General features: G+C 31.6%; 3 protein-coding genes across 3 annotated transcripts; 1 reads left to right on the top strand and 2 right to left on the bottom strand.

Annotated features, from left to right (window-relative positions):
- Positions 1-36: 36 nt before the first annotated feature.
- LOC148787596 (oleosin L-like) lies at positions 37-786 on the bottom strand. Its single transcript, XM_088882889.1, has one exon. The coding sequence runs from the start codon at positions 707-709 to the stop codon at positions 290-292; it is 420 nt and encodes a 139-aa protein (XP_088739015.1). The 5' UTR covers positions 710-786; the 3' UTR covers positions 37-289.
- A 2742-nt stretch (positions 787-3528) lies between these two features.
- Positions 3529-4670, bottom strand: LOC105179199 (ethylene-responsive transcription factor 2-like). The gene has a single exon (XM_088882953.1). The coding sequence runs from the start codon at positions 4524-4526 to the stop codon at positions 3774-3776; it is 753 nt and encodes a 250-aa protein (XP_088739079.1). The 5' UTR covers positions 4527-4670; the 3' UTR covers positions 3529-3773.
- A 9528-nt stretch (positions 4671-14198) lies between these two features.
- LOC105179200 (ethylene-responsive transcription factor 5) lies at positions 14199-15315 on the top strand. The gene has a single exon (XM_011102796.3). The coding sequence runs from the start codon at positions 14306-14308 to the stop codon at positions 15104-15106; it is 801 nt and encodes a 266-aa protein (XP_011101098.1). The 5' UTR covers positions 14199-14305; the 3' UTR covers positions 15107-15315.
- Positions 15316-16722: the final 1407 nt, after the last annotated feature.

Here is a 16722-nt window from a genome sequence, read left to right as displayed (position 1 = left end):
GAATCCGCATACAAAATGTTTTGTCTGGAAAGACTGTTAATTCAAAACTCATTTATTTTCCCCAAAGGAATAAAGATTACAAGAAGATGATTACAACCTCGTAATGACACCAACATTCCCACTCACCGCATACACTAAAACCCCCCAAATCACCCTCGACCAACAAATTTTAAAAACCCCAACACACATACACACACACAACACCAACACAACGAATAATCCCCCCACGAATGAATTTGCAATGCAGATACATACAACACAATTATACATACACAGACGGTCATCTCCATCACGACGTCTGCGACCCCGTAGTATACTGCTCAGCCATCTCCTTCATCTCCCGAGCCTTGCTCGCCAGCTTGTCCCTCGCCGTGTCCAGTTGCTCCGCCCCCGGCGGTTTTTTCCCCGTCACATAGCGGTAGATCCACGACAACATACTTATCGCTGCCAGGCCGAATCCGCCGGATGCCACAAAGCCCGAGATCACCAAGAAGACGGTTATGGCGGCCGGCACCAGCACCGGGCTGAAGATCACGAGCAGGGGAGTGGCGATGGTGAGCGCGATAACGGTTCCGGCCAATGTCAGGCCGGCGAGGAGGAGGAGAGAGCCGCCGGCCGTGGCGGCGGTGGCGGCCTTGACCAGCAGGTGGCTGCGCGGCTGCGTCTTCTGCTGGGGCTGGGGCCTGGCGCCGGCGTACTGCTCAGCCATTTTATTTGATTAGCAGAGAAGGATTGGAGAAAGTGTGGGTTGAGGAGGGTTGTAGTGGAGTGGGAGGAGAGGGGGAATGGGGGTTAAATAGAGGGAGAAGAAGAGGGGGTACGTGTTGAAGTGGTGAACATGCAAGGGTTGCATGCAGAGATGAGGTGGTTTGATTTCGGACACCTCAGTTTTTGGTGGCATTTGGTGGGGGCTATTGTCCGAAGACGAGAATCCGAGGGTGCCTATCTAATATTTTCCATCTTTTATTATAAAGTAATATTAACATTATGTCGTATATATTAATATTATTGATACGAGTGAAAAATCGTCCTGTTAGAATAAGTTCAATTTGAGGTGACTGAGCTCAATTTTTCCACAAGCATTGAAACAAAAATCTAAAAAGAATATGTCAGCATTCCAACATTTAAATCAATAAAATAATAAAAAAAATATAGTATAAAATGAGGAAGTAGTAGCAAAATGATTTCAAGTAACAGTATGTTGTGGGTATAGATGGTGCAAACTTGTGTTATTCCAGAATGCCCCTTTTATAGGGTTTGTCCCGCTGCCTGTTGAGGGAGTATAGCCCCTTTGGGGAAGTTGGTTGCGTCCTAACCATTTTGGATAGAATCTTCTAAGCACTAATCCCTTATTAAATCTCCTCCAGATTCCCAATGTATAGTTATCATCTTAGATCCTCCCGGCAATCACCTGCTTATTGTCTCTCCGAGTCTGTATATGAGAATGTGGCTCCCAAATTAACTCTGAACCTACCTGCTAAGCCAACCTTTCTAGAGGGCCCCGACCCAACATCCTTTTTCTTGGGACATTGATCACACACTTGAAAGCTTTTATAACTATTCATTTATATAGCTATATTACACACTATAGCATAATATAATTTCAAACCCATACAATATAATAAATGTTATAGGAAATAAAATTTAAATTTTGTGAAAGATAATAATGTTAGGGAAAAGAAAAGAAAAGAAACCTGGATATACTATTGAGCCCAAACACAGAACAAGGAAAGTGAGCCGTTGTGGGCCTCTATGTATTGTTTAAGATGGATAAGTAGCTAGTCTTTTATGATTTGAACGTGGGACTCATAATGACCACTCGTTTGTCTTGAGATCATTGATTTATGTGATTAATCCTACAATTTCTGCTATTTATATTTAAATATCAGTCCTATATGTCCTAAGTACAACTTTTGAAACCGTGAATGCTCCTACGAGTTTCATATTTTTTCTTTTACGATGTTGCTGACTTATAATTAGAACCTTCTTGTTGTGGTTTTTATGATTTTTTATTTTGCCTGTTAGGTTACACGATTTCTGAATTACGCATAATTGAACATTTTTGTATTTGGATCAAATTCTTGCCGACTTTTTAAATTTAGAGACGTATTACATTTATTTATTTAGTTTTAATATTTCTCATAAACTTTACCAAGACATCATGTAACAACATCAGTCGTATTATCCCTTTGATGGACTTCTGTCCATGAAATTATCAAAGTCAATGAACAGAAAATGATGGTACTTGTACAATTTCTATGCCAAGAACATTTTGTCTATTAATGGAGGTCGTTTTCGTCTTTTACGTAATGGGGAACTTTTTTCTGCATCAACTGCATTTTTCTTTCGATTAATTTCTACGGAACGGAAAGGAGAAGTGTACTAAATTACTCTGTTTTTTTTTTTTGAAATATATTTAAAATTACGCATACACCCCTCCAATAATTTTTTATTTACAAAACTGATACTTTCAATTAAAATTTAGATGGAAAATGCCGATATGAGGAAAAAAATTATATAAATTTTTAATTTTATCCCTCATTCAACATTCTTTCAATAATATAATATATAAAAAATTTAAAGGATATAATTGTAATAAAATATTATTATCAAATTGTGACTATTGGATAAAAGTAGCTGTTTTGAATGAAAAAACCTAGTTATCTTTTTATACTTTTTTTCCTTTTCTATGTATGGGGTGAGGTGAACAGAAATTGTTGTATTTATTTCTTAAGCCACTAGATGAAGTACTTAGACAAGACAGATTCAATAAATAGATGCAACAATGATGTCAAACCTCACCCTATATATAAGAGAGAGAATAAACACCAAAACATGACTAGTCTTTACCAAACAGTTATAATTTGAAAATAATATTTTATTATCGCTACACCCTTTTGACTTCATATGTATTACATTTACATCTTTATAAGTATAAAGATATTACAGAAGAATGTTGAATAAATGATAGAATTGAAATATATAATTTTCTTTTTTATGATGTCGGCATTTTCTATCCAAATTCTTACAGAAAAAGGATCAACTACAAATGGAGAATTTTTTAAGGAGGCGTGAGTGTAATTCTAAACATTTTTAGAAAAATTGCAACTTTTAAACTTTAAAAAGGATCTAAGTATGATTAGGTGCTACATGGATAATTTCTTCTATACTAGCAACTAAAGTACATTCAATGCGTTCACATAATTTAAATTTTATTATCTTTTTTTAATCAAATAAAAAATAAAATAATTGATCAAAAGAAAAAAAAAATGATTATTTGTGAAAAAAATAAGTACGGGCTTTCTAACCAACTCACGTTTTGCCAACCATAGTAGTTACATTAGGGGCTCACATTTAATATATATAATCATGCATAACACGAATTCTATGCTAGTATATATGTATATATGTATATGTATTAGTAAATAATTTAAGTCCAAATAGATTATCATTACCAGGATCGAATAAATGAAACTCAGGGATTTAAACTAAAAAAATATAAATAATAATTATATAATTAGATAAATATTTAATAAATCGATTCAAAATTGATTGGATTCTGATTTGAAGTATACTATTTTACAAAAATCTCAATGGGTCCAAACCACTCTTCCAATTGCAATTCACCACTGTTTTCATTTGTATTTTTTTTGCACACCACACATTTTACACATTCTCTTTTCCTTTTCTAATTAGCCCACTACAAGCATAGGGCCAAAATCTCATTTTACTTTACACAACCAAACAAGCCCTATCATGAATCCAGCTCACTTTCAGGCCACCACTACTTGTCCGCCAGCTGGCAATGCCGTCATTTCGCACTCCACTTGCTGCACACTGGATCGGCTCTCCACCTCCGTCTCGGCTTGCTCACCCGCTGCACCTTTCTTCCTCCGCTTCGGCGACTCACTCTGCGAGCTGGACGTAACCGTTGAAGCAGCCGAAACGGAGGGCTCAGGCGACCGCCGCTTGGCCTTCACTCTCACCGGCTCCGGCTCATTCGAGCCGATTCTGTGTGGGAAGTTCAACAAAGCTTTCGAGCCCCGCATTCTGTAAGCCGCTTTGTCATAAGCCAAAGCCGCTTCCTCAGCCGTCTCGTACGTCCCAAGCCACACCCTTGCGCCGTTTTTCGCCGGGTCCCTTATCTCAGCCGCGAACTTCCCCCACGGCCGTTGCCTCACGCCTCTATAATGCCTCCCCTTCGGCCGGGGCGCCATCGCCGGCGCCGTCACGGCCGGCGGAGCATTGACGTACTCCGTCCTCACTGTAGCGAAGCTCATCTCTGGCACAACCTCAAACCTGGGCTCGTCTTTAACATCGTTGAAGGGTTTCCATCCATCATTAACGGCGTCCCGAAGAAGCCCGTAAATAACCATATCCTCAGCGTCGTCAACTCTCAACGGCAAGTCACCCCATGTTTCCGTCAAACAAGGCATGAGGCTGCTGAAACTCGAGCTCCGGCAATACAACGGCGCCGGAAACTGCAACTCCGCCGCCGTCATCTCACTGAAAATCGGCTGGTACATGAAGCTCCGATAAATTCAGCAAATGGGGAATCAAGAATCTGGGATTTTCTTAAAATTCTCAAGGAAATTAATTGAGATACTATTAGAAAGAATTGAAAATCAAGATGAGTTTTTTTTCTGAATTTTGGGAGGAGAGATGGGGTGGGTGTATATATAGGGTGAAGAGAGAGAAAGATGTAGGAAGGTGCATGCACCCGTGGGGAATTGGGGGTATTAAAAAGATTTAACTTAGTGGATTTTATTATATTATAAAATTCAATTTGCAATATGATTATGTTTATGTTGGGGTGTTTCTTTGAAAGTTCCAAAAATATTGACAGTGGAATAGAATCACGTGGTTAATGAGAAGAACAAGTGGGGGAGAATTGGAGGATAAGATGTCGGGTTTGGTGTCAGATTGAGTCCACCTCACCTAAATATTATTTATATTTGTTATTGATTTTATGGCATATTTTTATTTTTATGATGATGGTGCAAGTAATTTCAAAATCATTTTCACATTTTGGGAAATCGAGATAGAAAAGTCACGTGCTGGAATTCGGATTTTTTTTTGGAGAAAGGGAAAGTGATAAAAAATTGAGTTTAGGACTTTTTTATATTTTTGAATTCGATTACCATTTTCATCTCAAAATACAAAAATATATATTCAAATTTAATCAAGTTGGCAATAGATAACGGATTACGGTTATAAGTAATGGTCCTTGTAAATTTTATTGCACAAGTCAATACTACATTCGTGATAAGATACCAAAAATCACAAACGTACTAAAGGCTTATCTAGTTGACTTTTGAATGACGTATTTATAAGGAAGTTTGAACCGTACACGGAGTCGTTTATCTGGCACCACATGTCCGTCATTGGACGATCATGCTTCCAAGTTCCCATTGGGTCGGGCAGAGTCATATCTGACCCAAATAAAAATGCATGGCGACCATTTATAATTTTTTAATACATGAATTCGATTACTGTTTTTAAAAATACATAAACAAAAATACCTCCAAATCTAATAAGTTCACAATCCCCGACAAAGGGGCATAGAGTTATAAGGGATGGTTCCCGTAACAACTCTCATTCAAATTAGCATGGGGGTCGTGGTAAGAAATTAAATAAAGAACTTCATAAATGCATTACTTGATTGTTTTCTAAATAAGGTATTTATAAGAAAATTTCAATCGTAAACTCTCGTCTATCCAACATCACATGCCCATCATCCTAGGATCATGCTTCCAAATACCTGTTTGGGCAAGTTAAGTCATACCGATCCCGATCATATCTTATTTAAACAATTCTTCTAACTTTAAGGATATATCAAGAATTTAATGAATTTTATCCACATCAGATATGGCTTTCACTGATAATTCAGATATTTGGAAAAATTGCAATTATAATTATAGTGTGGAAACTAATAAAACATTCAACTTAATTCTATTGTGGTAAGGAAATTTTTGTTTTATTTAAAATCCCCATAATTTTATGAAGTGACCCAGGTGATCTACCACTTATAAAAGAAAATATGCTCTGGACAATATGTGAAGTGCTAATTAATTAAAAATTATCATCATTTATATATATTAAGTGACAAAAAAATGTTTTTTTTATTACAATAATTATAATGATTCTTTCAAATACAACAATGGTGTAATAATGTTAAATTTGTGAAACTTATTATTTTAGCAAATCATTAATCATTAATATCGTATCTTAATAATAAAATGATTAGTGATAATTTAATTATATATTTAATTAAGAATTATCACATGCAATTATTGTGCATACTCCCACTTGTTGAAATTATTGATGTGGATCCTCACGTCCAACCCAATTTGACAACTTTTCGTTTAAAAAAAAAGCGTTTTTGGTCGCATGCTTATACCGTCGACATGAGAAAAAGTAGATTAGTAATGCGCTTTCAAATATTGAACTAACTAATCAAATCCAACTTACCCTGTCAAGTGGTATTATTTAATTATTTTGCTTTTGTCTTTTCTTTTATTTATTTTTTAATAATCCTTAACTAATTTGCTTCAGACAGTTGCATACTTAAGACAAAGACACCTGAATACTAATAACGTTTTAATTTAGTGGTTAAAATTGAAATTCAATAAATAAGTTTGAAAATAAGAGTTTGTGTCTCACTAATGTGAGTTTATCGTAATTTATTTCTCAATTTAACCAAATTATACATTTTCAATTTATTGATATTACTTACGTAATTATATAATTGTCTTTTTCATTTAATAAAAAATAAGACACATATGGTCATTAAAGTTGAATTTTTTAAATTCTTTAAAAAAAAAGTCATAAATAGCTCTGCATATACTTTAGGGTAAATTACAAAAAACTCCTCTGAGATTTATTTAATTACAAATACTCCCTCAAGTTGAAAAATTACAAATATTCTTTTGTGATAACTTATTGTAGGGGGATGTTTGTTAGGATATTTGTATATTCAGAAGGGTATTTGTAATTTTTTAAATAATAAAAAAAATATTTATAATTAAGATAAATTTATGAACAACTCATTGTAACTTACCTATTTTTCTAATACGAGGTTTACTTCTCTACCTAAACGGATAAGAAGGAATTTCCATACCATCCCTTTCATAATTCCACATGCATTAATGTTGTGATGGAGCAACCTTGTGAAGAGAATGTACACTGATCATAAGTCATGATCGGGACATGTGCAAAAAGGAAAATACTTGAGCTGTCCTAAATTTGTCGCAACATCAGTTACTGAATCACAAATAATATAATTATTATGTATTAATTTAATGATTCACAAATCTCATCGTCAGGTAAAAAATCTACAACTAGAGCTATTTATTTGACGATCGAGATCTACTAAGATGACATTATTGGCTGGAGCATATGTTTTGCGCCAAAAATTATAATTGTAAGCAATTGTGCAGCTTAAAATGTAAAGCATCCAAACACCATATTGGAACACTTACTGCAGCACAAAACATGCAGATATTTTGTCGGAAATTCCATCTTTTATCTCAAGAAGATTCACACATGCATAAAGCCATGGACCACCAAACAATGTTTTTATTTTCCACCATTGTTGATATGATGCAATGGTATATGGGTTTATTTCAATGCCAAATATTTCAATTTTAATACAAAATTTGACGTTCGTAGATTATATTGTACGTACCCATCAACTTTTTGTACAATAAATTCCAAATTAAATAAATATAATAAAAAATAAAGTAGTAGCTGGGTCATGAGACATTGATTTAAAAAAAAAAAAAACCCACACACACACACACACACACAAAGTAGGTAGATTTTAAAAACAAAAATTTCCAGTTTATTTTCCAAGTCCAAGATGAATTTGGCGAGAATAGACTAATACAAAAGATAAGAAGAGAATCTTGAACCAAAGATGCAATGTACCTTTACGGCTGTGTACGTATTACAAAATAGAGCAGTTTCATGTTTGAATTCTCAAACCCCAAATTAATAAATAAAACTCTCTCTCTCTCTCTCCTATTCTCTTTGAATTTTGAATTATAATTTAAATTTTTTATTATAAAAATATTTATTTATATAAATAAAATTCTTTACATCATTCACTAAGTATTTAAATATTAAAATGTTAAGAAAGCAAATTAAATAAGAAATTATACAAAAATGTACATACAATCTCATTTATTAAACTCCAATCCATAATTTTTTAAATACAAAACACCAGTCTGACTATTAAAATAATATTTCGTGGGCACTATTATAAAATAAATTAAATACATGGGAGTTATGCACATGGCAGTTACCAACAAATTATAGAGAACAAGATGGAATTGAATCAATTTTAATTCTTTTTATTAAAAAAGAAAAAAAGAAAAGAAAAGAATGGGGAGGGTTTCAACATTCAAATTGTTGAAAAATGGAACTTGTTAGCATTGCATGTGGGTGCAGTCGGTCTTACATTTGACGTTGCTGCATATGATTGGTCGTACCTTAGACCAAAAGTCAATACAATTAATATAGACCTATGTACTATAAGATTATTTCGTATAAATCCCTCTAAAAATATGAAATTATATTTCTTTATAAAAATTCAAATTAGATTAATTACACTCTTTCCAAAAATTCTACGTTTGTATCTGACTCATTTTTGCTATAGTTTGGATGTTGTATAAATATTTAATTTTGCCCCCATGTATATTTTTATACTTATAAAATGATAAATATAATACCTATATATGGAGCAAGGTCAACATCATTATATTTTTTCTCTTATAAGTACAAAATTATTACATAAGATTATTAAATGAGAGGTCAAAATAAAAAAATATATAATTATTTTGCTAACATCTGCATTTTTCATTCAAGCTCTAACGAAAGAGGATCAGGTGTAAATATTAAATTTTCATAGGGAGTGTAAATGTAATTTTAAAGGTTTTTTTTTTGAGAAAAGTATAATTTTGTATTTTTAAATGGAATTTAAATATAATTAATCTCATGCTATATATTAAGAGAGAATTTTTTTTTTTTTTTGGTGTCTACCCTTATTTTTATGATTATTTAATCTAATTTTTCGCTTACCTACCATCTTTTTGATAGTTATTTCTTTCATTTATATTTGCATTCATCTTTTTTATCATAATTCTTTGTTTTATAAATTTAACATTGTCTATTATTTTGAATGGGTCACAATTTATTAATATATTATAATGTAGCATTCCATGGTATGGTATGGAGGAGAGCATTGGTCGTGCGTGCCACCGCAATATTTGAGTTTTGATGATATATATCAGCTGCTAAACGACACAGCAGTGGACAGGTGGGGGCTTCCCCTGTTTGTTCCGGCTGCTATGGCCATAGCCACAGCCTCATACTAGCTTCGTCAGATTTTAAAAACTATGGAAAAATATTCCTGGTGTTTGGATTTGTATTTTAAATATTTTGTTTTGTATTTTGAAGATAGAGGGAAAAAAATAGAGATAAGTAAGTGTGTGTTGAAAATAGATGATATGTTTGGATTTGTGTTTTGGGATAATTTAAAATATTTTAAAATAAGTGATGTAGGTTTGATGTTGGGATTTGGGAGACAAAAATCACTGTTCATTGTCAAAACATATATTTTTATTTATAAATATTTTATGTTTAATGTTGTATTTTTTGGAGAGAAAAATTATTATTTATTGTCAAATTATGTCTGTTTTATATTGTGTATATATATATATATTATATATATATAGAAAGTTGAAAAACAAAAAAACACGCAGATAAGATGTAAAAACCACAAAAATAAACATTGAGTGTGTTTTATCTTATCTCGAAAAATACGAAAACATGAATCCAAACACTGTAATTAAGTTCAAAAAAATTTATTCCACCTCAAGAATTCGAGCACATCATATATATGAGTATTTATTATTATGGTATATTTATCGTATTTAGTTAATATGAGTTTATTAATCAAATTAGTAAATGAAGATCAACTTTTTATTAGAGTAACAAATACCGACTCATTGTTTGAAAAATTACAGGTACTTCCCTGATTTTAATGTTCGTCTAACAACTATTCCATTTCGTTAGACTCTCTAAGTTTCCATCCAATTTTCATAATAAATTTACCTAAATGTCCTATTTGACTTATAAATTATAATTTTATTTATTTATTAGAATTTTTTAAAATACTTTTATATATTGATATTCCCTGCAGATTATTTATTTTATTTACTCTTAACATTTTTCTAATATATTGTTTTAAATAAAAAAAAATCAACAAGGGAAAGTAGTAATATCCACTTCACCGTATAGGGGCTACATAACTATTTATTATTTGAAAAGGGTATTTATAAAGTTTTCAAATAATAATTAGGTATTTTTAGTTGTATCAAATTTCAGTGGGATGGTGACTGTAATTTATCCTTATTTTTAATTAGTAATAATTAATGATAATATGTAGTAATAATTTTGAGAATCAATATTTATGAAGTTGATGCAAACAGAAAGCAGACATATCGACAATGATTGAGTGGAAATTATTGAGAAGTGAGAAACAGATGTATTATGTGTCAAAATTTTGATGGTTTTGGTGTGTAATAATGAATATGACAATTAATAAAATGAAAAAGACTTGATTTCTCCGTATATTTTTTAAAATGAATTAAAAAATATAAAGAGATAAATTATTATATTCTTTTTATAATATGGATGATTTGTTCATTTTCAATATTATATGAGGATAAATTGATATTTATCCCTAAAATATGTGGTGATACGGATATTTTGAAGCAAATTAACCTTAATTTATTTGACATATTAATTATTTGTGGAAATTTCTTCTTATTTTTAATAATTTAAACTATTGAGTAATTAAAGTGATTATTTAATATTATTATAATGAAGTCAAAACATTTTAGGTTCAATTATTTATCCAAATTTTAAATCCCACCACACTTTTTTAATTACTTAATTGGTTCAAAAATATTATTTATCGAGGCTATTGTTTATTTATATATTTTATGAAATAAATTTAATTAATATATTATTATATAATTATTAACAATTATGTTAATTATGAGTCATAATTAATGATGAGTATTAATTTTTAAATAATTAACTCATATCCAAAGAAAAAACAAAAAAAAAATGTTCTGATATTTGAGGGTCCAAGACTTTTGTTAGTTCTGCTTCATAAATTCTATTTTAATTAATTACAATAGTTTTATTTTGTTATATTCTACACTAACTATTACTTTTTAAAATAATTAATTATTATAGTTAAAAATAAAAAGTATGATAAATGCTATTTAATTACAACTACTAATAGTTACTTTCTCAAGTAAAGTCAACACATTAACCACAATAAAAATCATAACAAATATTTCGACTATAGCGAAAACCATGATAAATATTCATTAATCATAGTCAAAACTATTGATTTAAGGCCAAATGTGATGTGATGATTTTTACATGTGACGTTTTTTCATCGAAAAAATCGATAAATAAAAGGCTATACACAACAAAATACAAATTTTATAAAGTTAAGATGATAAATCGATATTTAAATAAAAATTAGATAACAAAATGTACAATTGTAATTTACCCAATATAAATATAAAAACCTACTTGGCTAAAACACATTAATGGAGATTAAAAAATAAAGAAATAGAAAAAGGGTAGGTGGGACCCAGCAAAAGGAGAAAAACAAAAAAGGCAACAACCTGGAATTGGATAGACAAGTTGAGAAAGGGACCATTACAAGTTGATTCCCAGCAAGTCAAGTTGCTTCCCACTTTTTCCTAAAAACCATCTCAAGATATAAAAAAAAATGATATAATCATATTAATATTATGTAAAGTTTATAAAAAATAAAAAAATAATTAAAAATTATGTAATTGATGGTGTAATTATCATATTTAAATATTAGTACGATCATTTGTGTGTATGAAAAATCTTTCTTTTTTTTTTATTTTTTATATTACTCTGGATTAGTAATAATGATAATAATAATAATAAAAGGTTGAAAAGTAATGGGTTTTTATTTGTATGTGGGTGAAAAGTCAAGCCAAAATGTGCAAAGGTCTTCTCACGTGCCATCATTAACTCCTCTAATCTCATCAAATCAATTACTTTGATTTGATATCCCAAGTTTTTCATACCCAAACGTCTCTCTTTTTTATTTGTTCCATCAATAGATATTTCTTGGAAGGGACATTTATAGGTACTATATGGATAGGTTTTGTCCCGTTTTTTTTTTTTTTTTTGAAAAAATAAAGTGGTAAAAATATAATTATATGAAAATATTAATTACTAGTTTGATATATATATATATGGATTATGAGGTTTATAAAAGGTGTGATTATAAATATATTTTATTAATCTACCTTTTTGTGATATTATAAATGGGCAAATTACTCTCTTGTGAAAAAAATTAGCAATTTACCCTCTCTGCTTTTTAAAGTAATGCAATTTTACCTCCTAATCTAAGAGAAAAAATGCTTCATTTTAAATAAATATAAAGAAATAAATTGCTGTATTTTAAAAAATACATGGATGGTAAATTGTTTTTTTTTTTTTTCATATCAGAGTAATTTGCTCATTTATGATATCACAAAAAGGTTGTTTGTATTTTTTTTTATATATTTTATTATTCTTTTGACAATTGAAGCTCAAATCGAGTTTAAAAATTTATTAGATTAAATTTTAATGTATTTAAAACGGATTTTTGTGAATCAATCTGAAATCGAGTATTTATTCCATAGTTGCGTAGGATGAAAGAATTTAATGAGTTATATTTTTGAGATGGTAGTGGTAGGTATTGAAGTCAGGCTGGGGATTTGAAGTAGACCACATTTATTAGTGACGACAACCTTCCATCATACATTAACAATTAATTATATAATTAAAACATAGATACGACAAATTCTCGACATTAAATTAAATAATGTGGGCACCACAACAATTTAACTAAATTTGAATTTGAACAATGTTAATTAGAGATTAATTATTTGTGTATGCTCACACTCTTTGATTATTGAAGATGAATGATGTGGTAAGATTAATTCTTGTCGGAAATCTAAAATGAAGTTACCTCTTCATACACTCTTTCTCACAACCCTTTGCTTCAAAGCATCTAAAACTATTTTCTTGATTGTAAAGAATTAGGGAATATTCAATACGGACGTTGGGGTGGACATAACTTGGAGATAGGGGTGTTGGTGGAAGTCAATTGGGGACTCCAAGCTACTTAGACCATGTTCCCAAATTGTAATGTACAAAATTAGAATAATGAGATCATGCTGTCAAATAAATATTATGATTATTCTTGGAACATGTAATATTTAAAAGTTTAAGGTATTCATCATTAACATGTATGTGTGGTCCTTTCGTAAAATTAAGAGGAATGATAATTTTAGTCCAATAAAAATGAGTGACAATTGTAATTCTATTAAAATTAATTTGTGCAATTTGGTAATGTAATTTGAAAAACATGGTAATTCGATAACAATTCTTATCGAAAATTCACAATAGACTAGAAAAGGCATTTCTTTTCTACGCGTCAGGAAAAATTGTAATTTACTTTCCATAACTTAAATCGTATGTGATTTTAGTCCCGTTGTTTTATTCCTTACCACATTTAATTTCACAAATGTCAAAAAAATTGCAATTTACGTTTCACTCACATTTTTTGCTAGATTCTTGACTAAAAGAGCGCATGTAAAGTACGTGCTCCATTAACTTAACCAACGTTTGACTGCAATAGTATGAAAAATTGTAATTTTTGAACTAAAAAGGTCCAAAAGCACATTTTTTGGACTAAAAAGACGTGATTTTGAGATTTATGCGACTCAAAGCGTCATCTGTCATAGTTGTAACACCAAAAAATATTCTACTCTTATTTTATGAGACTAAAAAAATATTTTGCCCATATATATAAACAATATTTGTATTCTTTTAATATGATAACAAAAATATCTATATATTAAATAAAACATAAAATAAAAACCATTTTTCATAATAAAAAAAGTTCATAAACCATTACTCTCATATTTTTTTTCTTATAATATATATTAAAAAAGATTATCTTTGTGTGCCCATGCCGCAGACTTCTAATCATTTTTGGATGCTTCTTCCCTCTTCCCTCGAACCCTACCATGAACCTTCCTCCCTCAAACTCTTACACTAAACTTCCCCTCCTTTATAACCCTCTTTCCACTCAACCCAAATATAGTAAACAATCCAAAATTGAATCTAAAACCAAAAAACCTCGATACCCTTTTCCTCTTCTTGAACCCTAATTATTCTGTCAAGAACAATGATGGCCTCGCCCGATCAGAGTTCAGCCCTCGAAATCATTCGCCAACACCTTCTCGACGATTCTGCTTTCATCCAAAATTATTGCCCGTCGTCTGCCTTGTCCTCGTCGGATCAGTCGCAGATTTCAAGAACTAGCTCTTACTCTTCTTCCTCGAGTGATCAGACTTCTGTCTACGTTAGCCCGAAAAGGGAGTTTGAATACTTAGAATTTGAAACGAAGCCTCAAAGAAACTTGTCTGAGAGGAAGCCTTCGCTCCACATAGCCATTCCCCAAGTGAACAAGAAGCTGCAGAACGTTGAAGCAAATTCCGGCGAAGGAAGGCATTACAGGGGGGTAAGACAGCGGCCGTGGGGGAAGTTCGCGGCGGAGATACGTGATCCGACGCGGAAGGGGACGAGGGTGTGGCTCGGAACCTTCGACACGGCGGTGGAAGCAGCCAAGGCCTACGATAGGGCGGCGTTCAAACTGCGGGGGAGGAAAGCAATACTGAATTTCCCACTTGAAATCGGGACCTCGAACCCGTTGCCGGAAAATGAGACGACGGCGGCGATTGGATGCCGGAAAAGGGGGAGAGAGAGTGAGTGTGAACAAAGAGAGAGGAAAGAAGTCAAGAGGGAAGAGATTGAAGAAGTTACAAGTGAGAGTGAGGTAACGGCGGCGGTGCCGTTGACGCCGTCGAGTTGGACGGCGGTTTGGGACAGTGGAGATGTGAAGGGTATATTTGAAGTTCCGTTGTTATCGCCGTTATCTCCACATGAGAGGTTGGGTTATTCAGGGTCAGAACTGTTGGTTAAATGAGCAGTAGCTAGATTAAAATGCACCTGACGCTAAAAGTCTGGGGTGGTTTAGGAATTTAAGAAAGTCCTGGGGTGGTAAAGAGGATTAATGATTTCCCTTGCCTCTTGGTGAAAGCCGAATTAAACTGAGATTTGTTTAAATTATTTATTCCTTTGTATGATATGGAAGCACTTTGCCATGGAAAAAGTAGCAACTTTCTTCTTTCCAAATCTAATGTCGTTTGTGTGAGGTTTCACGATTTAATATACATAAACTCACAAATTTAAATTTTATAAAAATATGTAAATATTTATTTCAATTTATGTTAGTTTGTCATAATTTTTACGGATATTCGGTCGTCTTCTAAAATTTAATATAATTATACATAAACTCCTTATGATTTAAAAATTATATCTACAAACTTGATGTTTGTTTCTATTAAAAAAGATTCACATATTATTTAAAATTCACCGAACTTATTGATGCTAGTAAAAAAATTGAATAAAAAAATTATATTTACCTTGATAAAGCTTATTAACTTATTGCACGCCAAACAAATCTTTTTTTAACCAAACATAGTACACTTAAAAAGAGTCCGTCCTAGCTCTAATCACAACATAATTCTGAAATTGACTTTAATCTTCAAGGATATAATTGTAATTAAAACTACAATCTTGTTCAAGTATAAAATTTTATGAATAAGTTAGTAGACTGGAATTGACCACAAAAAGCTAGTGGGGAGCTAAATCAAATATTGAAAACTTTTGGGGTACTAATCGGGAAGTACCATCTCTCCATTTTGCAGTCTGCCCCGCACGCCAATAAATACGAGTAATCATATTTGGTGCCCATCCAAAACACACTTTTAGCTTCCACGAAACTTTCTGGCATTGATGTGAAAACCCACTTTTAGCTTTTGAAGATCTTATGGGACATTAATAATGTCTCATTTTAGTGGTTGAAATTTTGATATTGAGGTCTTATAAATAAATTTGGAACTATGAGTATGAATTACTCAATTATATGGGTATTTTATTTCACTTCAGATCAAATAGCATAAAATTTTCTTGTATTTAGCTGAAAACTTCATTGTGTTTTAAAAATTGGCAAAATACCTCCTCTATTTTCTTAAACATTGCTCGCTTGGCCCTCTCCATTAAATTTACTTACTGGCATCAATTTTTTATTAAATAACCATTATATCCTATTTCTTATGTTAATGTTTGTTTGATTTTTTTATTAGAATAAAAGTCGTCAAATTTAATCAATTAATATCGATATTTATATTCATAAAAAAATTTAGAAATAGATTTAACCAATTAAAAATATATCTATTCTAATTCTTAAAATATAAGATATTATTTTAAAAATTAAAAAGCTCCCCATCTTCCCCTGCCGCCAACCCAACAAACGCCCTCCCCCTGACTTAACTTTTTAGTTCCTTGACAGAGATGGTTGATCACATGTGAATTGTCATTGTAACTCAAACATGGATTCTCATCTTAGCTGAGTTTTGTTGTCTTATTAATCTTCGTTGGATATATATTTTCATCCGAATATGTCTCTTGGGTTGCTTTATTTATGGGTCGTTTAAGTCAACATTTTTTAAAAAACACCACATAATACTTATATACCTA

The sequence above is a fragment of the Sesamum indicum genome, linkage group LG7 (assembly GCF_026168435.1).
Source record: "Sesamum indicum cultivar Baizhima isolate 11 linkage group LG7, ASM2616843v1, whole genome shotgun sequence".
In the NCBI taxonomy this organism is placed as follows: Eukaryota; Viridiplantae; Streptophyta; class Magnoliopsida; order Lamiales; family Pedaliaceae; genus Sesamum; species Sesamum indicum.
This window is presented reverse-complemented; position numbering and strand designations above follow the sequence as displayed.